General features: G+C 39.8%; 2 protein-coding genes and 1 pseudogene across 2 annotated transcripts; all 3 read left to right on the forward strand.

Annotated features, from left to right (window-relative positions):
- On the forward strand, nucleotides 1–13,592 carry PHAX (phosphorylated adaptor for RNA export). The gene is made up of 5 exons (XM_059916980.1): nucleotides 1–251; nucleotides 1,906–2,519; nucleotides 4,601–4,721; nucleotides 7,056–7,139; nucleotides 12,319–13,592. The coding sequence occupies exons 1-5, from the start codon at nucleotides 156–158 to the stop codon at nucleotides 12,586–12,588; spliced, it is 1,185 nt and encodes a 394-aa protein (XP_059772963.1). The 5' UTR covers nucleotides 1–155; the 3' UTR covers nucleotides 12,589–13,592.
- A 1,316-nt stretch (nucleotides 13,593–14,908) lies between these two features.
- On the forward strand, nucleotides 14,909–19,076 carry SPMIP10 (sperm microtubule inner protein 10). Its single transcript, XM_059916981.1, has 3 exons — nucleotides 14,909–14,994; nucleotides 15,567–15,675; nucleotides 18,867–19,076. Exons 1-3 carry the CDS (start codon nucleotides 14,909–14,911, stop codon nucleotides 19,074–19,076), a joined length of 405 nt encoding a protein of 134 aa, XP_059772964.1.
- A 5,733-nt stretch (nucleotides 19,077–24,809) lies between these two features.
- Nucleotides 24,810–25,248, forward strand: LOC132363754 (large ribosomal subunit protein uL24-like; annotated as a pseudogene).
- The last annotated feature ends 1,392 nt before the right edge of the window (nucleotides 25,249–26,640 follow it).

The following is a 26,640-nucleotide window of genomic DNA, read 5'->3' on the forward strand; positions in this document are numbered from 1 at the left end:
TGCGAGCCTCGACCCAGGCGTCTGGGTCCACCGGCCGCCGGGGCGGAAGCAACCCCCTCGCGGGGGCGCCCGACCAGTCACAGCCAGCCGGACCAGCCCGCCGCCCCGCCGGAAGTGCCCTCTCGGCCCGCTGCGCCGCGCCGCGCCGCGGGAAGATGGCGCAGGAGGCAGGAGACATGGAAGATGGGCAGCTTTCTGACTCGGATTCCGACATGACGGTGGCACCCAGCGACAGGCCGCTGCAGGTGCCGGTGAGTGCGGAGGCGGGGCGGGTGACTCTGGGCCGGGAGCGCGGAGCGTGGAGCCCGGGCTGCGATGAGGGGCGGGCGTCCCCGGGCCCGGCGCGCGAGCCGGCGCGGCGGGGAGGGTGAGGGGCGGGCGGGCGTGCGGGCGGGCGTCCCGTGGCCCGGCGCGAGGAGCGGGGGAGGCTGCCGGGGTAGGAGGCCGTACGAACCTAGCCCGGCGTCTCGCTGCGAAGCGGGGCCCGCGAGACGGGCTGCCTCCCGGAGGCGGGCTTGCGGCTGTCTCTTCCCCGCCTCCGGTGCTCCGCTCCTCGTTTTCTAAACCTACGGGCTTCCCCACTTCGGCGCCGCTGAGTTGTCCTGGAAGGGCATTTTTTTGCCGAAAATGTAGCACCTGGGGACATCGGCCCGCAAACAGCCTGTGGCGCTCATGTGCATGCTGAGCAGAAAGGGAGTGAGGACCAGGGATGAAGTTCATCACTTGCTCAGAGGCCTGGTCTTCCATATTCCCCTGGAACCTAGCTTCGTCATGCCATAATGTGGCACTGGGTTTTGTGTTAGCTTCCCAGGTTTCTAAATAGGTGTTTGTCTTGGCCGCCCTACTAAGTAGCAAGCTCTTTTGAGAAGGCTTTAGTGCCAGGCTACCCGCGTTCGAATCCTGGCGCCGCCACTGTGTGACCTGTGACAGGGTATTTAGCCTGGTGCCCCCACCTTAGAATAGGAATGATAATAGTACGACAGTAATAGGGTAGCTGTAAGGATTCAGTGGAGCCTGAGTAATGGCTGATAAGCGTTAGTGCCATTATGATTTCAAAATAGGAGGACTTACCTTCTAGACTTAAAATACCCCACCCCCATTTCTAGCACATATTAGGAACTTAACAAATACTTTGTTTAATGTTTAGTTGAAAAAGCAAAGGTGATTCCTTTTGCATAGAAATTTCTTAGGAAATCGGTACCAAAATATTTTGTTTTCAGTTTGTTTTACATAGATTGACCCATGACTTGGTAAACTTAATGCCACGGACTCTGCAGTTTTAAAAGTAATAATGTCGGAGATTCCTACACATAGGAGTTTACTGTCTAGTCTAAAAGGAACATAGTCATAAAACCATATAAAGGCAGTTGATGTAATCACATGCATAGCAGGCATCTTTGGAAAGGAAGAAAACAAGTTCTAAGTGCTGGTAACAATTATCATGTATGTCATTTTCAAACATTCTGACAATAACTGAAAAGATTGAAAATCTTCTAAAGGTGAGAATTAAAAGCTTTGGTAATTTTTTAAAGGGGGTCTTAGAACTAAGTGCTGCATTAGCTATGTAGAAATATGAATTTGTGGCTTTTAAAATGGAAATTCCAGGGAGTTCCCTGGTGGTCTAGTGGTTAGAATTTGGCGCTTTCACTGCCCGCCCAGGTTCGATCCCTGGTCAGGGATCAGGGATCCTGTAAGCTGCACGGCGCGGCCAAAAAAAAGGAAAAAAAAAAGGAAATTCCATGTAGACCTTTAGAAATGCAGGGACTCAGTTGGTTTCAGAGATCTTTGAAGATCATTTCTGCTTCAGAATGGTCCAGCTGAATCCCTAAATAATTTTTTAAAAAGCACATGGTGTGTGGAGTTAATGTGTTTTATGGAATTGATTGTATTTTCTTTCACTTGCAGAAAGCACTAGGTGGGGACTGTGCAGTGAGGCCCTTCCAGAGTACTGCAACAGTGTGTGCTCCGGTCTCACATTATCGGACTGTTAAAAGTGTGGATTCAAGTGAGGAGAGTTTTTCGGATTCAGATGATGATAGCTCTCTCTGGAAACGCAAACGACAAAAATGTTTTAACACTCCTCCCAAACCAGAGCCTTTTCAGTTTGGCCAGAGCAGCCAGAAACCACCTATTGCTGGAGGGAAGAAGGTTAACAACATATGGGGTGCTGTGCTGCAGGAACAGAGTCAAGATGCGGTGGCCACTGAACTTGGTATCTTGGGAATGGAGGGCACTATTGACAAAAGCAGGCAATCCGAGACGTACAATTATTTGCTTGCTAAGAAACTTAAGAGGGAATCCCAAGAGCATACAAAAGAATTAGACAAAGAGCTAGATGAATATATGCATGGTGGCAAAAAAACGGGATCAAAGGAGGAGGAAAATGGGCAAGGTCATCTCAAAAGGAAACGACCTGTCAAAGACAGACTAGGAGACAGACTAGAAATGAACTATAAAGGCCGATATGAGATCACAGAGGACGATTCTCAAGAGAAAGTGGCTGATGAAATTTCTTTCAGGTGAGCATTTAGATTTGTCTACAAGTGAGCACTTGACCAACTGTCTTCCATTTATGAGAAGTAACACAGATTCCAAATACACTGACGATGGTGTTCCTTTTTGAAATTTTTAAATTCAAGGCATGAACTCTAGGCTTATGTGGTTATATGAATATAGCTGGGTGTTCTTAAATTTGGGCAGACCTGATAGAATAATTTTGCAGATTTTTATGAACTTTTGAGCAACTCTTTCCATTTAGTGCTATAGAACTCTTCAGGTAAAAACATATCCTTTTAAATCATGTGGGTTTTTTGGAGTGTTTTCAAGCATTCATGATTTTTTTTTTTTTTTTTTACTTTATTGAGGCATGGTATACATGTGGTAAAATTCATCCATTTCAAGTGTTGATTTTTTTAGTAAGTTTATCAGTTGTACAACCATTACCATAAAGCACTTTTAAAACATTTCCATCACCCTATAAGATCCCTCATACCATTTGCCCATTTAAACTTTGTTCCTGTTCCTATTCCCATGTAACTGCTAATCTACTTTCTGTTGCTATCAATTTGCATTTTTGGAAATTTCATGTTAATGTAATCACAATATGTGGTCTCTTGTGCCTGGCTATTTTCACTTACTGCAGTGTTTTTCAGATTAGTCCATGTTGTAGCAGGAATCAACAGTTTATTTATTTACACGCATATGCATGCACACATCCATATCGGCTGTTACCCTTTTGGGAAATTATGAATAATGCTGTTATGAACTTTCACGTACACATCTTTGGACACAGATTTTCATTTCTTTTGGATAAATAGGAGTAGAGTTGCTTGATGTATGGTAAATTTACATTTCATGTAATTTTAACAAGAAATATTAAAAGTTAAAATTTTGGGAATTCCCTGGCAGTACAGTGGTTAGGACTTGGCACTTTCATTGCCATGGGCCCGGGTTTGATCCCTGGTCGGCAAACTAAGATCCTGCAAGCCGCTCAGTGAGGTCAATAAATAAATAAAAAGTTGAAATTTTGTTTACTTTTTATTAGTTCTAAATCACTAGTGAACAGTGTCACAAACCTGAAAACAGGTAAGGTTCAAGAGTAATATAGCTAGTAGGAAAACAAGTATTTACTTTCCAGGCAAGCCTGTCAATACTCGTACTGGATTTTTTTTTAAATACTGAGGGAGTTTGGAATTTGAGTGCTGGAAAGGAACTTAGAGATTTTGTAAACCAAAGCCTTCACTTTACAAATAGGAAACTAAGGCCCAGTAGTTGTGTGGCTTGCTCAAAGTCACAAATTTAACAAGTGTCAGACCTGGAACTAAAGTCTAGCCCCTTTGTTCCTAGTCTACTTCTACTGCTCTTTCCACAACAGAGAAGAAACAAAAGAAGCCAGGGCTGGTTAGGGAACTGGTAAGACTTCTGTAATATTAATGCTCCTTCATCTCTATGGAGTATGGGCTCTGATGTCAGAAGTGCTACCTACTTAGGCTCCCTGTGTTTTTATCTCTCAGTGGTAAAATGAAAATAATATCTGCTTCATAAGGTTTTTGAGAGAATTAACATATAATGCATATATAGTTCTTAGGATTGTGCTTATCCCATAATAAGCCTTTGGTAAATATTAGCTATTTCCTTGTTCTGAGGCACGGAGCCCATGAGGGAAAAATCCAATCCATTTTAAAGCTCTTACACATCTCTAAAGTTAGGAGAGCTAACTTTTAGAAAGCATGGTATATGTTTGCTATTTGTTTTGATGAGAGTAGACTGGTCGTATCTTCTTTTGCTTTTAGGCTTGCATTCCCCTTGCTGTGTGTGCATATTTCTTTTGAAATATGCCATAATCCAATAAGGCAAAGTGAAGATGCCAGTTATGAGACTTGAGTTGGAACCTTGAGGGTACGATCTCCTTGGGTGACCCAAGATAGGAATGTTTCCATGTCAGTGATTCCAAGGTTAAATATTGGGGATTTCGGAAAGCAAATGTTATTAGAATGAGAAGTTAATTCTAGCTAGGAACTAAATTGGAGACTAAGGTAGATCTCCTCAACTTTATGCAACAAATAAAGAGTTTAATATTACTTCATTTGTTCCTCATCAGGTTGCAGGAACCAAAGAAAGATTTGATAGCCCGAGTAGTGAGGATAATTGGGAACAAAAAGGCAATTGAACTTCTGATGGAAACTGCTGAAGTTGAACAAAATGGTGGCCTTTTTATAATGGTAAGACTAACTGCTTCATTCTTTCTGGTTTTGTATTATTTCCTGTGATTTTTTAATAAAATGCCCTTGTCTCTGATTGTTGGTTCTCTTATTTATAAGTTATTACAGTGTGTTTCAGACTTTAAAAAACCTTCATTAATAATTTAAAACTTCAGGGCTTCCCTGGTGGCGCAGTGGTTAAGAATCCGCCTGCCAATGCAGGGGGCAAGGGTTCGAGCCCTGGTCCGGGAAGATCCCACATGCTGCAGAGCAACTAAGCCTGTGCGCCACAACTACTGAAGCCCGCGTGCCTAGAGCCTGTGCTCCGCAACAAGAGAAGCCACCACAATGAGAAGCCTGCACACCACAACAAAGAGTAGCCCCCGCTCGCTGCAACTAGAGAAAGCCCGCACACAGCAGCAAAGACCCAACGCAGCCAAAAATAAAAATAAATAAAAAATAAATTTATAAAAAAAAATTTTTTTTAATTCAGTATGGTCAGTTTTTGCAATTAATACTTTACTTATAAAAAATATACCTAAATTGTAGCCTGTTAGTGTGCAATCAACAACAGATCTCTTACAGGATTCATTAAGGCTGAAATTTTAAGAAAAAGTTCTGGAGGGGGGAACTGGAAGCTCAGATTTTGAGAATATGGGTTTTGGAATTTGGGGTGCCTTGTTTTGAATTTTGGGTGTGCAGCTTACTAGATGTGACATTTGGCTAAATTATTGATACTTCTCAGACCTCAGTCTTAGCTATAAAATGGGATTAATCCTCTATTATAAGGATTAAATGAGATAATACATATAAAGTACTTATCACAGTGCCCAGAATTTAGTTAGTGGTGGTGAACAGAAATGTTACTTTTGGGGCTTCCCTGGTGGCTCGGTGGTTAAGAATCTGCCTGCTAATGCAGGGGACACGGGTTCGAGCCCTGCTCCGGGAAGATCCCACATGCTGCAGAGCAACTAAGCCCGTGTGCCACGAGGACTGAAGCCCACGTCCCGTAGAGCCCGTGCTCTGCAACAAGAGAAGCCACCACAGTGAGAAGCCTGCGCACCACCACAAAGAGTAGCCCCCGCTCTCTGCAACTAGAGAAAGCCCGCAGGCAGCAACGAAGACCCAGTGCAGCCATAAATAAATAAATAAATTTATTTTTAAAAAAAAAGAAATGTTACTTTTGGTTCATTTAATTCATGCATTCTTGGAACAGTTTCTTGGGAATAAAAAAACCAAAATTCTTGTTATGTAAAAAGCACAGATAAATACAAAGTATATCTGTGAGTATTAAAATTTCATGGGTGGTAGGAGTGAATAGGAAACAAAATGTCTAAAGAGGCCTCTGGGGTTGAGGAAGCAAAAATGAAAAAACAGTTTAAAAATACTTCATTGCTCCAGAATGGCATAAAGAGCACTCGTCTGGTTGGGGCCAGATCACAAGCAGTAGCAGTTTATCCCATAGAATGAATGGTTTTGCAAATCTCATTTAATTGAGCTTTCAGCACAGGGTGAGGATGAAGATTGAATGGCTTCCTTCTTATTTGTTCCTCATGAATTTGAATAATAACATCACAAGAGACTAAATATTATACTGTGGAAATGGAGAGAAAAGAAATCAGTTAGAAGTGATAGCACTGGGTGAGGAAACAGCCTGTGAACATTGGTTCCAGAAGTTAACAACAAAACAAATTATAATAATCATGAATGTACTGGCATCCCTGTTTGTGTCACTGTTTAAGGTACCTAGATTTTCATTCAGTTGAGCACGAAGTTATAGATTATATCGATATTTTACTTTTAAAAAAATTTTTTCTTAAATTTCTTGCTGTGCCACGCAGCTTGTGGAATACTAGTTTGCCAACCAGGGATCAAATCCAGGCCCCCTGCAGTGAAACCGCCAAGTCCTAACCACTGGACTGCCAGGGAATTCCCTATATCAAAATTTTAATACTGTAGTAATAAAACCAGTGAGCTAATGGAAATCTACTGAATGTTGGGAAGATGCAAATCCAAATTCACTTTCTTTTGGTGCATGCATTCTTTCCTTGTACAGTTATTTATTGCTGTGTGCCAGGCACTGTTCTAGACACAGGAAGCTTATGTTGTAGTAGGGGGTGGGAGGGAAACAGTCTGTAAAGAATAAATGTAGTATCTTCAAGTATGCTAGGAAGTGATACATGCCGTGGGAAAAGAAATAGAGCAAATGGAAGTATGGAGAGGAGAGAAGGACACTGTAGTTAAACTGGAGTGGTACTGTAGACCTTAATAGCTCCTTAGGAATGTCTCTAAAAGTTGCTTTGACCATTCACTGGAAGAGTCTTCACAGGATAATTTTTCTGTTCCTTTTTGTAGAATGGTAGTCGAAGAAGAACACCAGGTGGAGTTTTCCTGAATCTCCTGAAGAACACTCCTAGTATCAGTGAGGAACAAATTAAGGTAGAAACAATAATGTCCTTGACTTTTAAGATCCATCATAATTTAACTCCCACTCAGCCTCTAGCTCCATTTTCTACTGATCTCTATTACTGCTCTGCCTTGTACTGACCAATTTTTCATTGTCTCTTTTCAAGTAAACCTTGTGCCTTTGGTAAAGCTCTGCTGCCTCATTTTCTTCCCTTTCAGAGCCAAGGTCAAGATTTCTTTTATGGCAATTTTTCCTGGTCTCTTAGCATGTAATTATTTTTTTCTACTCCTACAACTTTTTATTAATGAAAAATTTCAAACGTGGAATAGATGAAAAAACAACAGGATGAATACCCATATATCCTTCACCTAGGTTCAGGGGTGGTTAACATTTTGACATTCCTACTTTACCTATACAATTTTTTTTCTGTACCGTTGGGAAATAAGGAGCAAACATCATGACATTCAGCCCTAATTATTTCAACAAGCATCTCCCAATAATGACAATATCCTACACAGCCACACCTAAGAAAAATAACAGTTTCATAGCATCATCCCAGTACCTATCTAGCCCTTGTTCTAGTTTCCTGAATTGTTCCAAGAATGTATTTTCTAGCTTTTTTCCTCCCCAAATCAGGATCCTATCTAGATTTCCATATCCCATTTGTTATATCTCTTTTGATCTTTTTAATCCTACATTTTCCTCCATGATTTAGACCTTTTGATGAGTCCAATATGGCTCTCTTATAGAATATACCACATTCTGTTGTCTGCTCACGCATTTGTTTTGTTTATTCCTCTATCTCCTATATTTCTTACAAACTGGAAGCCGGGCATTTTAGTATCATTTTTGTATTACCAGAATGTCATATGGGAAATCTTATACACTGTGGGTTTTTCACAGCTCAGAATTTAGTCACCTTTTAATTTGTTAATTAAGGAACATGACTCGCATTTAGCACATGTGATCAAAATTGAGAACTGTCTTCTTGCATAGGAAGGAGGTGGTACACATGCAACACAGCTACAATATTGGAGAAATTTTGTATTCTCTTTATTGTAACAGTGGGTGATAAAGGTCATAGGAATGTGCTTTAGCCGTACTAATGTAATGCTAATGATGACAGAAAAATAAAAACCTTTTCTCTTGAGCTGATGCTACATGTGAGCATATTTTACATTTGCTCAATGTTTTTCTTTTTTCTGGCTATTCACTTTTAGTCATTTTTTAAAAAATCTGTTACTGCAGTTCCTACAGGAAATGTTACTGTTGTTGCACATTTGAAATCTCTACTCTGTAACTACTTTTTTTCCTCATTGGAACAATTATTTTGATAATAAATTTCTAACAATGTGAATTTCCTTGGGAACACAACTTTTGAGTGGTAGAACAGAGCTTATACCTTAATGATGTTCTCCCTCCTCCCCCAATATAACCCCTGATCATAGTGTGTACTTAGAAGGAACATTCTTCTTGGGTCTTTGTTTGATAGCAAAATGTCACTCTTTTCAAAGATATAGCATGATGTGATGAAAAGAATTCTCTAAGATTCAAAATCTAGGTTTTAATCTTAATTTTGCCATTTAGTGATTATATGACTATGAGCAGATTGCTTACTCTCCCTCAGCCTTGATTTTCTCATCTATAAAGAGAGGACTTTAATATGTGCCCTGCCTATTTAATATTGCTATAAAGGAGTTAAATAAAATGATGTCTAGAAAAGCTGTTTGTTACCTAAACTTGGACAATTTCCAGAAGCGGGAGAGATGAAAATAACATTTATTCACCGTCAGCCTGGCACTGTCTATCATTGGGTATTACCCTGGTATGCAAATGCAGAGCAATAAAAAGGATAGGTCTGAGATCACACAGGAAGGACTCTGACTTCAAACCCATGCTGCTTTCACTGAATCACCTATCTTTGAAATTCATTTCTTCTAACTCATTATGGAGAAGGGGATTTAATGTTAGTAGATTTTTATCTTAAGCAACCAGAAACATTGCATTATAATAAACAATAGAAACATTTGTAGTATCTAATAATAGTGGAATGTTAACTAATAGGGACATTCTTAAAACAACTATCCTGTAGCCTCTATTTTTGTGAAGCAATTTTAAGAAAATTAGAAAATGCAATAATAACTGAATTTTTTAAAATGACAAAGTACAAATTTATAAAGAAAAAGAGGCATGGGACAATAGACTGGCAGTTAAAACACCAAAATGTTACCAATGATTTGGTCTGTTGTGAGGGGTTATAAATGTTTTGGCTTTTAAGATTTTTCTGGGGGTTTTTTTTGCCAAATTTTCTGTATGTGCATGGATTGACTATCTTTGTTACTAGAGGGAAAAACCTAAGGCAGATATAATTTTATTATAGGTAATTTCATGTGCCATCCAAATAATGGTGTTAAAATTATTCTTTTAGTCACTGTATTGCTAACAATCACAGTCTGTAGAACTTGGAAGCCAGAACTGAACTGAGTGGGCTTGTTTTCAACTTTTTCTCATTTGATTTTGTTTTGGTATGTGGCCTTATAATTTGTTTTAGAGAATACAAAGTTTGTGAAGAAAGAAAAAGTAAGAATAGTGAGAAGTTAATTTGCGAAGCGGGGGCCCCTGGAGTGCCTGGCCAAGGCCCCCTCGCCCACACCCACCCCGCCACCGACCCCCTGGGAGACCTCGGCCCCCAGACCAGCACCTCCCCGGGACGCTTGTCCCCAGATTTTGCTGAGGAGCTGAGGTCCTCGGAACCATCTCTGAGCCCCGATCTTCTGGGGGAGGATGGAGAGGTGGCCGTGGTGCTTCTGGGCAGGCCCTCTCCAGGCGCCGCGGACCCTGAGGAGGTGGCGCTGTGCAACGGCTGCTGCGGCTGCGGCGCCAGGGCCTGGCCCGGTGCCCTCCTACAGGGTCGGGGTGCTTCCCCCGACCTGGTGTGGGGGCCCTGCCAGCTGGCTGTCAGCATTTGAAAGAGGCCCCCCCACCTCAGGAGTTCAGCATTTTAAAGAGGTCCCCACCCCCCTCAGGAGGAGTTCTGGCCGCCAACTAACCGCCCCCTCCCCAGCCGGGACCTCCTGGCAAGACTGTAGCTAGTGGTGTTTGTGCAACCAAAGACTTTATTTTGTGGTTTAAGGAGAATAAAATTGACTATGTTTAAAAGAAAAAAAAAAAAAAGTTAATTAAGTCCACCTATAACGTTCTCCCTCTGAAAATAGTGTACACTTCAGGTTCTTAACTTGCAGAGTTAATTATACAGAGATATGGATGGGAGAAAAAAATTTGCTCTCAGATTATCTGTTGTCTGCATTTGTTGTAACAACATTAACAATATGCTACAAAGACATTTCTTTGGGTCATTCCCCAGTTTGTTCTGTTTAAATTCGTAACCCATGAGAATGACATTCCTTTTTAATAAGGATTGCCGTATTTGGAGGGAAAAGGGGAACTTCATAATTTTATTTAGTGTTGCCAAGCGTTGTACTAGTTAGAATTGTTTTTATCAAGTTGTTTGGATGTGCTTCCATATAAAATGAAAATACTTCTACTATTGCTCCACTTGAAGGTAAGTAGACTCTTGAAAAAATTGTGAATTATCACACTGTTGCTAAGGTTTAAGAATATGGATTTGAAGAAATCACTTATGAGTTTAGACTTTATACCTTTACCTGTTAGCTCTAATCTTGAGCCTCACTTTCCTCATCTGAAAACAAGGATAATCCCCACCTCATAAGGTTCTTGTGTGAATGAAAAGAGTTCACACCTGTGTAAAGTTCTCAACGTAATGCCTGGCACATAAAAGTGCTCATTCAGGAATTGGTAGTTGGCCTCATTTTCCTCTGAATTCACCCTTTTTGTCCTTCCTGCACTTTTTTCTCACATATGTACCCTCCTTCTCCACCCCCGTCCTCCTTTCTTTAGCAAATACTTTTATTCCTTCTCTTCATCAAAGCTCTTATATTCTGAAGCTTTCCCTTATTGCATTCATTTCATGGTTCCTTACTCCTTCCTCTGCTAATTCTGTGTGCTGCTTTTAGTATTTAGCGAAGCAGAGGACCCCCTTTATCTTACCATCCTCCATATTGTTTTTCATAAACAAGAAGGGATTTGCACTTTAAGAATGTAATAGGAACTGGCTTGGCTACAGCTTTTAAGAGTCACTTCCTAGAATATAATAGGATGTCAAAAGTGTGTCCTGCCTGTACTAGCTTCTCTTTTAAATCTTTGAATCTTTTTTGTATTAGCATCATCATTTTTGCCTTCTCTTTAGATCCCTGACCTTTTTTTTTTTGTACCCTCTAAAATTATATTTATCTATCTGTATCAAGGTTCCCAGAAGTTATTTTGTTTTTCCATGTAGTGTTTTAATGGAAATGTATTTTCTACTTGAACCATTCTCATTCACTGGCAGTTTTGCCTCTCGGAGGACATTTGGCAATGTCTAGAGGTATTTTTGGTTGTCACTGTTTGGGGGTGGGATGGGTGTGCTAGTGGGTAGAGGCCAGGTAGGCTGCTAAACATCCTGCAATGCACACAGCAGACTGCTACACAAAGAATTCCTTGGCTTGCAGTTTTAGTAGTGCCATACTTGAAAAACCCTGTACTAGAAGATTCTCATTTTCATGCTATAAAATCCTTTTTCTGGCACCCTGGAATCCAAGTGCTGACTATATCATTTTTATGCCTTGTGATAAAAGTTTTTGGCAGAGATTTACAGTCTCACATGTTAATTACAGCAGTGTTTAAGGGCTGGCATTTTTCTTGCATTGTGTAGGTTACATGATCATATTTAGTCACACAGTTTGGGCCTGGCCAGTTTCTTAGCATATGCAATCACATGTGGTTATGATGACATTTCAGAGTTAGTAAATTATCATACCAAAGACTTCTGTTTTGTTGTGATAAATTATATATTTTTAAAATCCTAAACAATATGATTCTCCTACTGTATATTTCTGTTTAGAAAACCTTTATAGATTGATGTATATGGTACAATAAGCATGGACCCTAGACCTAACAGTAGGCTGAGTTTGAATCATAGCTTCATCCTCTCCACTTGCAATGAGGATTTATTACATATCTTGGACTCTGTGTTCAATTATGAATCTAATATTTGTTTTTTGTGGAAAATGGAGATAATGTAAAGAGTCTGCCTTACAACAGGTTTTTAATAAATGGTAGTTCTTGTTTACTAAAGTTGTTCCTTCATCATAGGACATTTTTTACATTGAAAATCAAAAGGAATATGAAAATAAAAAAGCTGCTAGAAAGAGAAGAACACAAGTGCTGGGAAAAAAGATGAAACAAGCTATTAAAAGCCTAAATTTTCAAGAAGATGATGATACATCACGAGAGACTTTTGCAAGTGACACAAATGAGGCCCTGGCCTCTCTTGATGAATCACAGGAAGGACACGGAGAATCAAAGTTGGATGCGGAGGAAGCCATTGAGGTTGATCATTCTCATGATTTGGACATCTTTTAGGACATTTTGAGAAATAAGCCTTTCTAAGATAACATTGTAATAAACCATTTCTACTGAGATTGCTTTATTTTACTTTGCACTGATAAACCCAAAAATCTGGAGAGAACTGTTGTCTTGTTTTAAATAAAATTGAATATGTGGGAGATGAATGCAATAAGAACATTTAAAACTTTCTCATGTCTGACAAACTACTTAAAAGTATATAGCAGAGGATTTAATTTCTCAATCTGTTGCATGTGCTAATCATTACTAGTTGATAATCAGTTTTGTCCAGGTCATATAACATGCCATTCAAAAGTTTGTTTTCTTTTTCTGATTTATCTTTGCAGTGATTTATGATCAGTTTCAAACATTCCATTAAAAGATCCTAAGATATAAATTGTTAAGCTATTACAAATGCATTCAAATTTAGTTTTTCTGTGTTCTAAGAACTCTTAAGCAGTTTTAATAATAGAGACTAAAAATAGGTTTATACCAGTGGCTCTTCCCACTTGTTTGTCCAGAAGTAAATAAACATCAGAAGCTTTTCAAAGAAGTATCTGTTCTTAACTTTAACTTTGTTTTTGACCTCTTATTAGTTACCTTGGTCATATATTAAATACTGAATATGATCCATACCTGCATAATTACCATGACATTTAAAAAATTCCCAGTGACAGCCTAAGACTGTTTTACCTTATGTTAAGGAAGTTAGGTATTAAAAATGTTTCATCTGCATGATGTTTAAAATTATTCATTTTTATTTAAGGAAATAAAGGTAGTTTACTTAAGATGTTCCAGGAGTTGACTACACTTTACAAAATAGATTAAGCAAAAATATGTAGGGAGCAATTATTAACAATTCTTTGCAGCAATGTACTTGAAGTCTTTCAGTAGTTTCTGAAATACATGATCATTGAAGTTGGAGCTAAGTATCTAAGCAGGGAAAGAAAAGGAAATGGTAATTGGTTACATTTTATTCATAAAGAATGCAAAAATAAAATTGGAGTTCTGGCAGTCCTTAATGAGTTTCAAGTGATTTTATTTTTTAATCTCAAATGTTCTTTCATAAAATTGCTATAACCTAGGAAAGAAACATTTTAAATAGGTAAGTATTTAAACATTGTCCCTGAGATTTTTTAACCATTTATTTATTTACTTAAAGAATTTTTTAAAATTGAAGTATAATTGATTTACAATATTATATTAGTTTCAGGTATACAACATAGTGATTCATTATTTTTATGCCTTGTAAAATGATCACCACAGTCCCTGAGATTATTTTATGTAAGGTGATTTTAAAGGTATAGTATATCAGGAAAGATAATCAACATTCAGAAATCTAAATGCCACTTACTCATGTAAATACTGCTAATTTTTCTAGTGAAAGCTACAGTTTTTGAAGGACATTAATGCCTCAGGCTACTTCATCTTCAGTGGATTGCTCCTCCCTCATTCCCCCCTTCCCGGATTGTTTTCATCAATTGTTACTTCCTTAACATTTGCAAACCAGGTTTCTGGATTGTAGTACGTCCTAATGTTACATGTAGAAACCAATGCTTCAGTTTTTAAGGTTCTGTAAAGTTTTGTGTATTAACATTACTCTTCTCTAAACCTTTCTGACTATCCAGATCTAGGAAGTTCTCTCCAGACTGTTGCCAGATATGTATTCAGTTAGTACTCTCACCAAGGCAGTGTACATTGCAGTCATTCTTCCTGCTCAGCCTAACATTTTTCCTCCTTCTGGCTAGGAGTATTAGCAGTAATAACCCTCCATGTCTCTGGCCTAGTAATTAAGGTGCTCATCCTCACTCATAACCTTTCTTTATTAAAATGAGTTTTGTTACCTAAAATATTCTGCGATATAACTCAAATCTTAGGAGATAAAATGGGTTGGATTGGTTTGGGTTTAGGCAAGTTTGATTTACACCTTAAAAGTGTGTCTAAGTAATGGTGAAACATAAATGGGACACATATCAACCACGTGCAGTATGTAAAGAGGAAAATCAGCTAAGGATAAATAGTGTTAATTTGAAGTGACTATTTGTGAATAATAATTCTTTAGTCCAATATATTTTCTAGTATCTGTCAAATTTGTAATATATCTGCAAGCATCCTTATTTTTTAAGTGTTCATGATAAGAATGATGATGTACTCAAGGTGTATTAAAAACACCGGAAATAGCTCTAAGTGCCACACTCTTAATTAACTGCTAAAGTAACTGCTATGGGTTGCTATGAAATTAGCAAAACATTGTTAGAGCTGAGGCAGCAATGACATCATAATTAGACTAGTAGACTAGTGAAGTTCTAGATGAGAATTCCTGTCACTACTGGCAGTGATGGCTTCAGGCAAAGACACTTGTCCTATCTTACCTAAACTCACCAACAACTGTTCTGATGAGAATTCATATAAGCCTGCTATTAAGTGAGGACTTAAGGGTTCTGGGTTTTTGGGTGGTTTTTTTGTTTCTTTGTTTTCAATCTGGGAGCTACATAGATGAGGACGCTAATTCTGTGCTTCCCCTTGGCATCTATATAGAAAGCTTTATGTTCCAGAACAAAACAATGTGTGTGCAGAGAAAGCAAGTCTGACCTGAGTGTAGGGCATGTACTAAATTCAGAAGCTAAATTAGTTACTGATTTTTGTGACTGGCCAGTGATTCCTTTAGGTAATGAGTAGGCCTGTGGTAGATCATGGTGTGCTGTCTTCCCCCTTAAAGTCAGGCCAAAATGAACATCGTGAGCAAATTGTAAAGGACAGCGTGCAGTTAGAGCTACAGATACCCAGCCCAGACTCTTGATCTTGGTGATACTCGGGGATTTAATGGGTTGGTTATCTGCTAGGTGAGCCTCAAACAGTGACACAGCTCTGTCCTGCAACTGCAAGGGTCCAAACCTCACAGACACAACACAACTGCTTCCATTCCATAAAATGAAGCTAAAATAATTGAATTTAGCTCACAAGATATCCTTTCTTCTTGCTTTCCTAATCTTCAGGTGTAGTGAGATTCATTTGCCACGGTTTTCATTAAAGCAAGGGATGATCCCAAGACGTTATGTAATGCCTTGGAAACAGAACATGAAATTCAGGAATGTGAATCTGAAGGTATTTTCCTATAGGTATTTATAATAATAAACCTATACTATTTAATATATCTGTGAATAGATATATATAACTCTACAAAAGCTGCTTTGAAATTTATTTTTCATTTTTTCAGCTTTATTGAGGAATAATAGACAAATATGATTGTGTACATTTAAGGTTACAACGTGATGCTTTGATATACATTGTGGAGTGATTACCAAGATCAAGATAACACATTCATCACTTCACATTGTTGACTCTTTTTTTCTTGCAGTGAGAATGCTTCAGATCTACTCTCAGCAGCTTTCAAGTATTTAATACCGTATTATTAACTGTAGTCGGCTGTGCTGAACACTAGACCCTTAGAACTTACTCTTCTTAAAACTGAAAATTTGTACCCTTTGTCTCGTTTCTTCCTCCTCCCAGGCCATGACAACCACCATTCTATTCTGACAAAAACTATTTGATGCACCTTCACATAAACTTGCAAACAAAAGTTAAATAGCAATATCTATTCAAATAACCCAATTACAAACTTAAAGTAGATAAACCAAAAGATTTCATAAATACGTGTCTACCTTTTTCTCTACATAATGGCAACTCACAGCTGTTAAGAAGTTCATCAGAAGTAGGCGCCATTATCATTAAAGCTACAGTACAGAGCATGTATTTTTTTTTAATTGAAGTATAGTTGATTTACAATGTGTTAATTTCTGCTGTACAGCAAAGTGATTCAGTTATACATATATATATGTATATTTTATATTCTTTTCCATTGTGGTTTATCACAGGAAATTGAATATAGTTCCCTGTGCTATACGGTAGGACCGTGTTTATCAATTCTATATATAATAGTTTGTATCTGCTAACCCCAAACTCCCAATCCAGCTCTCCCCCATCCACCCTCCCCCTTGGCAACCACAAGTCTGTTCTTTACAGAGCGTGTATTTTTACAGTTGTACTGCACGCTCAGGTTGAGAGCTATGGGAACAGTTTGGCTAGATTTACAGATAAGACTCCTTGCCCACTCAATGCTCTGATTCAGTAGTCAATAGTTTCAAAACATTTTCCAAATTCAGATTGATTGACCATTCACTTGTGAAAAGGTAAGTTGTTTCTTTAAAGGTGATGATAATATTTTGTAAGAATCAGTAAGAGGAGATTTCATGGTAGGATTCCTAGGAAGAAATGTGTTTATATAACTAATTTCCAAATTTCTAAAGGATAAGCAATGTTGAATAAGAATATACTTTGTGAAGACAGAGATATTACAAAGTGTGAATATTATATGATATATAAAATATATCAAAAATATGGCTCAATTATTTTTTTATAAAATGCATACATACAATGTAATAAATGAGGCTGCCATTTGCCTTGAGATGATTATTTTATATGTATTTTTATCTGATATTTTGAAAACAAATATAAAACTAAGGAAATAACGATTCAAATAACAGACTTAGGGCGTCCCTGGTGGCGCAGTGGTTGAGAATCTGCCTGCTAATGCAGGGGACACGGGTTCGAGCCCTGGTCTGGGAAGATCCCACATGCCGCGGAGCAACTAGGCCCATGAGCCACAATTACTGAGCCTGCGCGTCTGGAGCATGAGCTCCGCAACAAGAGAGGCTGCCATAGTGACAGGCCTGCGCACCGCGATGAAGAGCGGCCCCCACTTGCCGCAACTGGAGAAAGCCCTCGCACAGAGACGAAGACCCAACACAGCCATAAATAAATAAATAAATAAATAAAATTAAAATCTCAAGCTAAAAAAATTTAAAAATAGAAATAACAGACAAACATCAAATTTGTATGGTTATTAAGACTTTCTAATATCTTAATATTGGGCTGTATTTCATGTAACTTAGTGGCTTATCAAGTCATTTTCAATGTCCTAACTAGCTTTAGCATGGTGACAACATTAGTACTGACTTTGTATTTTTCATTTACTAGAACTATAGGGTATAAACTTTGAGTTGAAGTCAATAATGAAGAACTGTTTTGAATGCATCAAAACACTTCCGTTAGTCTTGCCCTTACTCTTTAGAGCTATAAGTCAGCATAATTTTTTCATTGTTATTTCACTTCTGTAATTTAGTTGACAGTGTTCCTAACAATTTAAAAAATATAATTAGCGACTGGTGCATGGAATATTCTACCTTACAGAGTAAAAGTGAAAATTAAATGAGAATTACAATGAAGTGAATGTGCACTGAATAAATGCTAGCTATGCTTTCTTTTCATTTTACCATTTTTCCTATAGGAGATGATATAGCTCTTTAACAACATAAAAACGAGAACACAGCATAGGAGAGAGGGAGCAGCAACCCAAGACCAGGCCAGACTGCTGTTCAGCAGTAAAACAGAGTCAGAAATAGATGTACAACTAAGATAATCTTAAGTAGCTGTTATCTATGCAGCGCAGGTGCAACAGCAGCCGCATACTGTATAGCTATTTCACTTAGTAGTTGGCGAAAGTTTTTTCATTCACATAGAATATTTTATTCAACACTCAAAGAATCCTTTAAAAATTCCCATTTTATGTTTGAGGAAACTGAGTCTCACGGTAGGTAAATGACTTGTACAAGAACACAAAAGTAGTGAAGCTAAAAGCCAGTGATCTGACTCCAAGTTTATAGTCTGCAGCCCACACCACTGGCTCTTCCTGTTGGTCGGAAGACACCAGTGAGAGAGCACTGCTTTTAAAAAAGGGATATTGCTCTGCCCACTAGACCTTCCTTCTCAACAGGAACAGTTAGAAAAACTATTGGGCAACTTCCATCTTAATCTAATAAAGTGTTTTTTTAAAAAAAATTAATTAATTTATTTATTTTTCTCTGCGTTGGGTCCTCGTTGTCGCACGAGGGCCCTCTCCAGTTGCAGCAAGCGAGTGGGGGCCACTCTTTGCTGCGGTGCGTGGGCTTCTCATTGCGGTGGCTCCTCTTGTTGCGGAGCACGGGCTCTAAGAGCGCAGGCCTCAGCAGTTGTGGCACGCGGGCTCAGTAGTTGTGGCTCACGGGCTCTAGAGCGCAGGCTCAGTAGTTGTGGTGCACAGGTCCAGTTGCTCTGCAGCATGTGGGATCTTCCTGGACCAGGGATTGAACCCATGTCCCCTGCATTGGCAGGCGGATTCTTAACCACTGTGCCACCAGGGAAGTCCCTAATAAAGTGATTTTTGGTGTGATATACAGCAGATTTTTTTTTTCTTTTAGCATGCAGAAGCATGTGGGATCCATGCCGGCCCTTTGGAAGACTCTCTGTTTTTGAATCACAGTGAAAGGCTTTGCCATGGGGAAGATCGTAAAGTTGTCTTGAAGAAAGGCCCACCAGAAATAAAAATTGCAGATATGCCTCTGCATTCACCTCTCTCCAGGTACCAAAGCACTGTGATTTCCCATGGCTTCAGGAGGCGACTGGTCTGATGAAAGAAGAATAAAATGATAAAGTATTTCAGTCTCTCCCTCTCTCTCTCTCTCCCATAATGTTTAAGTCCTTGTACATTTGTATTTTGTCTATAGGTTCAATTTGTTCAAAGGCTATAAGTCAACTGCATACTTTTTTATATTATAATAGCTTAGAAAGAAAATAGGCTCTGAGAATATCTTGAGATGACGTGGGGGAACAAGGAAAACTGTCTCACTGAAATTAATTTCACACCAAGTAGTTAAGAAACAGCAGACGGATCCAGTCCTACCATCTAACCTCACCACACTCCTCTACCTTTCTCTCCTTCTCATTCCACCCTTATTATTCATCCCCTCCAAAACTCAGTGTCAAGAAAGCCAAACTGAAATAGAGTTGCAGGATGTGGGATTATTTTTGCTTCTTTTCTAACTGCTCCAACACCCTTCCTTCTGCTCCACTGCACCAACACACACCCCTAAGGCTACAGAGACCAGCAGCTAATCAGCAGTTATTAGAAGTGTTCGGTAGACAACTCTGTGATACATCATACAATTTTAGCTGAGACATATGTTTCCATATTGGTTCAGTGTATCCAAGTGTCAATTTCCTATAGTGAAGGATTGATTCACATAACTTAAGACATAATAATCAGTGTATGCAAAAATGATACACCACTGTGGAAGACAGTATGGTGGTTTCTCAAACAATTACACTCAGAATTACCTTATGATCCAGCAATTTCACTTCTAGGTATATGCCCAGAGGAATTGAAAGCAGGGATTTTAACAGATATTTTTACACCAATGTTCATAGCAGCATTATTTATAATAGCCAAAAGGTGGAAACAAGTCAAATGTCCATCAACAGATGAATGGATTGTTGGGGAGGAAGAAATTTTCCTCTACCCTTCTAGATTCTTCTTACTGGCTTAAAAATTGAATTGACATGAGACAGATTAACAGGAGAAAGTCAAACAAAAGTTAAACAACATGTATACATGGGAGAGGTCCAGGAAAACTGAGTAACTCACCAAAATGACTGAAACCCTCACTTTGTTTTTAAATTTTATTTATTTATTTATGGCTGCGTTGGGTCTTCCTTGCTGTGCGTGGGCTTTTCTCTAGTTGTGGTGAGCAGGGGCTACTCTTTGTTGCAGTGCGCGGGCTTCTCATTGCAGTGGCTTCTCTTGTTGCGGAGCAAGGGCTCTAGGCGCACGAGCTCAGTAGTTGTGACACACAGGCTCAGTAGTTGTGGCTCGCGGGCTCTAGAGCACAGGTTCAGTAGTTGTGGCGCACGGGCTTAGTTGCTCTGCGGCATGTGGGATCTTCCTGGACCAGGGCTCGAACACGTCTCCCTTGCATTGGCAGGCGGATTCCCCACCACTGAACCATCAGGGAAGTCCCTGAAACCCTCACTTTAAATACCGTCTTCAGCTAAAGACAGAAGAGGATTTGGGAATAGTGATTTGGGACTTCAAAGGGAGGAAGGCAATTGACATGGAGATGGAAAAGCAAACGTTTGCTAAATATTTCTCTGGGCCTGCAGAGGCAGTGGGACACAGGGTGGCCTGTGATCTCTAAGAGTTTCCCCCACCACATCTAGCTCATGTTCTTTGCAGACATCTCTGGTGATAGCTCTATTCCTGTAATAGGCCCTCTATCTAAATTCCTTTAGGTACTTAGGGGCAAGGTCAAAAGTTCTTCCTGAGTCTTTTGGGCCTTGATTGTTTTCAGCTTGAAATAATCCACATGCCAGAGACATTTTAGGGTGGCAAATTTTGTTTCCTACAGATAAACAAAACATGGTATATGAATGTAATGGAATGGATTATTAGTCAGCCATAAAATGAAATGAAGTTCTGATACATGTTCTAACATGGGGAACCCTGACAACAGGCTAAGTGAATAAATCAGACATAAAAAGACAAATATTGTGTGATTTCACTTATACGAAATAACTAGAATAGTCAAATTCTTAGAGAAAGAAAATAGAATGGTAGTTAGTTACCAAGGGCTACTGAGGAGGGGAGAATGGGGAGTTATCATTTAAAGGGTACAGAGTTTCAGTTGACATGAAAAGTTCTGTAGATGGATGGTTACACAACAGGGTGAATGTATTTAATGCCACTGAATTGTACACTCAAAAAGGGTAAAAATCATTAATTTTATGTCATATATATTTTACCAGAATTTTTTTTTTAAAAAAGACCATAGGGCTTCCCTGGTGGCACAGTGGTTGAGAATCTGCCTGCCAATGCAGGGGACACGGGTTCGAGCCCTGGTCTGGGAAGATCCCACATGCCGCGGAGCAACTAGGCCCGTGAGCCCCAACTACTGAGCCTGCGCGTCTGGAGCCTGTGCTCCGCAACAAGAGAGGCCGCGATGGTGAGAGGCCTGCGCACCGCGATGAAGAGTGGTCCCCACTTGCCGCAACTAGAGAAAGCCCTCGCACAGAAACAAAGACCCAACACAGCCAAAAAATATAAATAAATAAATTCCCTCCGAAATACCTGGTGGATTCTGTTTAAAAAAAAAAAAAAAAAAAAAAAACCATAGTGGGTCTAAGCTATGCTTCATTCAGCCAAGTGTTCATATCTGATAACAGCACCAAGGAAACTATTACAAAAAGATAGAGCTGTCCATCTAATATCAACTTAAAAATCAGTAAAGAAAACATAAATAAAGTAAATTATTAAGGAAGACAATTTAAGTGATACTGAACAGAAATTGGGTCCACTTGACAATTTACTGACACTGGGTTGTGGTGAAGGGAAATACAGCATTTATTGTAGGCACCAAGCAAGGAGAATGGGCAGCTCATGCTCAGAAGAACCAAACTCCCTGATGGCTTTCAGGGAAAGGTTTTTAAAGGCAACATTCAGGGTGAGGGTTGCACTGGGTATGACTTTCTTCTGATTGGTTGGTGGTAGTTAACAGGGTGGTGTTTCAGGAATCTTAATCACCAACCTGGTTCCAACCAGTATGGGGTCTATATGCTTGTGGTCAGCATGTAGTCACCATCCTCAGCCTGGGTGGGAGTCTTTGTCCCTGCAGAACAACTCAAAGATATGTGTCAGATTGTTGTATATATCCCTTGAGGAGGAACTAGGACTCTGTTTTATCACTGAACTATTGTTTCTTGACTGCTTTTCCTGTGTTTCTGCATTCCATCACTTCCCTAATTAATAACTGCTTGTGCCTGCTCCTTGGAACTTGGGGAAGGCCTAGGAGACCAAAGCCTTTTTCTACAAACAAGAAATGGGAGACACAGAGGGGCTTTTGTACCTAGGAATGCTCTGCAGGGTCCTGCTTGGTTTCAGCTTCAGGTCTTCTCAGCTTGTCTCTCCCAGTGTGGAACCACCACCTTATGATCTGGGACAAGGAGAATTAGGGCCCCAGTGTTCTCAGAGCCTCTGTGCCCAAGGCAGAGCTTCCATCCCATGAATTGGGGCTGAGCAGAAAAAGGGAGTCTCCCACCTTTTGGCCACACTTGCATAGAACTTAGCTTCAGAAACAGGTAGCTGGGGTCAGGATGAGAAATGCTGATATCCTGCCCTGCCTGGGAAGACAGCCCTCTGCCTGGGATCTGTGGGGAGAGGAACCCTGTGCCCTTGGCTGCACCAGTCTGCAGTAGAGTTTCCACTATGGTGAGCTGGGAGGGGAGAGGGGAGAAGTGGGTCCTGGATCAAACACCTCAGGGTTCACTGAGCTTTAGGAGATTTCATTAAATAAATATTTCTTCATTTGCTGTATGCACCCAGGACCATGTCCAGAGACTTTAAATGGCTGTCCTTTTATAATTATTACTGATTTTTTTTGGTAGTGAGTCTGAAGAGCTCCTCACATTGTCATGCTGGAAGTGAAACTCTAGCCTTTTAAAAATTGTTCTAAGGAATCCTGTGGTCTTTTAGATCCAAGTTCTCAAGAGAACATAAAGCCCAGTCCAAGGAACTAGAAGAGATACTAGAATATATCTGTCTTGGACTTCCCTGGTGCACAGTGCTTAAGAATCCGCCTGCCAATGCAGGGGACACAGGTTCGATCTCTGGTCCGGGAAGATCCCACATGCCGTGGAGCAACTAAGCCCGTGTGCCATAACTACTGAGCTTGCGCTCTAGAGCCCGTGAGCCACAACTACTGAGCCTGCATGCCACAACTACTGAAGCCCACATGCCTAGAGCCCGTGCTCCCCAACAAGAGAAGCCACCGCAATGAGAAGCTCACGCACCGCAACGAAGAGTAGCCCCCGCTCGCCGCAACTAGAGAAAGCCGTGCGCAGCAACGAAGACCCAACACAGCCAAAAATAAATAAGCAAATAAATTGAAAACAAAAACAAAAACAAAACAAAACAAAAAGAATATATCTGTCTCCTCAACTGACAAGTACTAGAGCCTAAATAAAGGTATGTGAGGAAGAAAACTGTGAAATATAATTTATATAATTATGTCATTCTACCCACACTTCAGTCCAAACTTGAGAAATTGCCAGGAGGACAATTTATACATCTAATTTAAGAAAAGAAAAAAAAAAAGCAGTTCTGAATTTCTAAAAGCTATTTAGGATAAATTGAAGATTTTTGCTTCCTATAATTCCCAACTTTGCCTCTAAAATAGACCTGAGCCAATTAACCCACTTCTTCTCAAGAGTAAGCATTGACAGGACTATGTTCCTGTCAAGTATTTCTCCATTATTTTCTCTTCCATTGAAAACAAAAGAAAATTTGGCTGGTGATGGGATAATTATCAACAAGATTTTTAAGTTAAAATTCGAGATACTTCTCTGTGTTTATACCACTCAACTAGAATTTAAAATCCAAGGTGACACCTGAGGCTCAATTTCATAGCAATAAGGAATAGTAATGCTGCAGGACATCCTGAAGTGTTCAGCTCTCTATGAAGGGGTGCCTAGAGCTGCAGAAGCTCATTTGAGTAGGATCTTTATACATCTCTAGGAATAAACTGAAAAAAAAAATCTTCAAGAAAAGAGTTGCACTGAGCAATGTACAGTGCTTGGTTCTTGCCTCATGAAAACACCTGAGTATATTGTTCACATCCAATTGTGCTAATTGTGAGGTCTGGCCCAGTGACAGTCGCATCACCCTATGGTATCAATTATTCTGTCCTACTCAATTTTCTCTAATTTTGTGTGACCCCTAAGTTACGTCCCAGGAAGTGATTCTCTTCCAGGTTATTCCTCATCTAATTTCACTCTCTTAAATGTAAATTCTAATTTGTACCTTTGGCTCCCTCCTTTGAAAACTCCCCATTCCACTGTGGTTTAGTTTAAGACTGTAAATTTCCTTGCAAGAGAGCAGATTATCATGCTGCATCTTGGCCCAGGTGGGTTAGTCCCAGTGACTGGGAAATCTCTGGGATTTCCAGGGTCAAAAATGCCAGTGGATATATTTTTCACATACTGAGAATATAGGTGATCATATTTGGCCTTTACTGATTAGCTTCCGGCAGGCTGAGGGGCCACCAAGAGCAGGTGAATAGGTGTACCCCACACAGGGGAGTCTGGCAGAGAAGGTGAGCAGCGGCTGGAATGGAGCCAGCACTACGCTCCCCAAGCTGTGTGCATCTCAGTGCATAACTGGGGCCCCAGCAATGTGGGGACCAGTACAAAAGTCTTCCCTGAAACTTCTCTGGCTTTTATGTGATGTACCAATAAAAGCCTTGCTGAGAAAGCATCTTTCTTCTTTTAAGAATGTGACCAAAACATTGACCATTGCTGAAGTACCAGCAGCCAAAATGAAGTTCAATCCCTTTGTGGCTTCTGATCAAAGCAAGAACCAGAAAAGGCACGTCAATGTACCTTCCCACATTCACAGGAAGATTATGTCTTCCCCCTCTTTCCAAAGAGCTGAGACAGAAGTACAGTATTCAATCCATGCATATCCAAAAGGATGAGGTAGTTCAGATTATGCAAGGGCACTGCAAAGGGCAGCAAACTGGCAACGTAGCCCAGGCTTACGGGAAGAAGTATGTCACCTATACTGACTGAGTGCAGCGAGAAGAGGCTAACGGCACAACTGTCCATGTGGGCATTCTCCCCAGCAAGGTGCTTGTCACTAGACTAAAACTGGACAAAGACCACAAAAAGATCCTTGAACATAAAGTCAGATCTCTCCAGGTAGGAAAGGAAAAGGGCAGACGTAAGAAATAAACAATTGAGAAGATGCAAGAATAAAGTAATCTTATATACAACTTTCCTTAAAAACTGTTAAAATGAAAAAAAGGAGAATGTGGCAAAGTGTGTGTGATAGAACGCTAGATGAAAAAGTCAGGGTGTACCCAGTGTGAATAAAAAGAATGCATATGACCAGAAAACAATGCTGGAAGCCAGTGCATCAAAATGTTTACAATATTAGTTTTGGACAGTGGAGTTATAAATGATTCTTATTTACATCCTCGTATCTTTTAAATTACAGCAAACATGTATTTTTCTCCGCATGTGTGGAAAGCACTCCTCTCTGTTCTGCTGTCAGAGTTTTATATCCAACATAACTGTCAACTCTTCTATGAAACCTATTTCATATCCTATTTTCTCCTGTACCAGTTCTCTCCACCTTAACCTTTCCCAAGTTGGTTCTCTGCCTAAGACTTCTCCTTCTTGACCAGAAGAGGTCTCTGTTGCGTCACTCAAAAAAAGACAAAGCTTTCTTTTTCTTTTTTTCTTTTTTTTAAAAATGTTTTGTTGGTTTGCATTTTTTTAATAAGGTAAAAATTCTTCAGTGCCTCTGAAACTAACAAAATTTTCAAATAGAGCATTTTATCAACGAAGGGGAGCTTAAACCCTTTGGGTACCCTCATCAGTGCCTTGCATTTTACTGAGCCCCAGAGCAATTTCATCTGATATGTAAAAATTTGAAAACTAAAAAAGAGAAAACAAGGGAGAACACGTTTAAACAGGAAAACATGTCTTTTCTAGGGACAAATTAAAAGCCATCAGTAAAGCACTTCCGAGAGCATGGACTTCAGGTAGGCTGACCTGGCTTTGAATTCTGACTTCACTACTAACTGTGTGGCTTCAAGCAGCTCCACGCACCATATTCCTCTCTCTCAGTTTGTCATCTGGAAAATGAGGCTGCAGATAGCTCATTCATAGAGTTGTAAACAGTCTGTTAGGGAACATAAAAGCGCTTAGCGTGACACTAAATAACGATGTTTGGATTCTTATTAGGCCTGTGGATAGACATATGGATTGGGTTAGGAGTTAAATTTTAGCCATACCATGGCTAACTCAGTTGCAAAGTAGCTTTTTCCCGAGAGGAAGAATATAGGAATAGCAGGAAATAGGAAATCCCCTCAAATGGGAAGAGGAATGCTTTTCATCAACCGTCTTTGCTTCAAATAGCACCACTAAGAAAAAAACCAAAAATTCCTATCTCTAATTTCTTTTAGGGGCTAGGCTAGAATTTCTATTCCAAGCTGCATCTTTCAAATAATTGTCTCACCAGGAGCCTCACATTCATCAGATGAGCTCCTTATCTTCCCCACTCTTCTTCTTTTCAGGCCTACTGTTTTCTCCTGACTTAACTATTTCTACAAGTTATATAACGTTGGTAAATACCATCACCTA

Source organism: Balaenoptera ricei, chromosome 3 (genome assembly GCF_028023285.1).
Source record: "Balaenoptera ricei isolate mBalRic1 chromosome 3, mBalRic1.hap2, whole genome shotgun sequence".
Taxonomy (NCBI): domain Eukaryota; kingdom Metazoa; phylum Chordata; class Mammalia; order Artiodactyla; family Balaenopteridae; genus Balaenoptera; species Balaenoptera ricei.

Coding starts and splice junctions, on each gene's coding strand:
- PHAX (XM_059916980.1), top strand. CDS start 156: ATGGCGCAGGAGGCAGGAGACATGGAAGATGGGCAGCTTTCTGACTCG. Junction 252..1,905: donor ACAGGCCGCTGCAGGTGCCG/GTGAGTGCGGAG, acceptor TTTCACTTGCAG/AAAGCACTAGGTGGGGACTG. Junction 7,140..12,318: donor TCAGTGAGGAACAAATTAAG/GTAGAAACAATA, acceptor CCTTCATCATAG/GACATTTTTTACATTGAAAA.
- SPMIP10 (XM_059916981.1), top strand. CDS start 14,909: ATGGCTTCAGGCAAAGACACTTGTCCTATCTTACCTAAACTCACCAAC. Junction 14,995..15,566: donor TCATATAAGCCTGCTATTAA/GTGAGGACTTAA, acceptor CCTAATCTTCAG/GTGTAGTGAGATTCATTTGC. Junction 15,676..18,866: donor TCAGGAATGTGAATCTGAAG/GTATTTTCCTAT, acceptor TTTTTCTTTTAG/CATGCAGAAGCATGTGGGAT.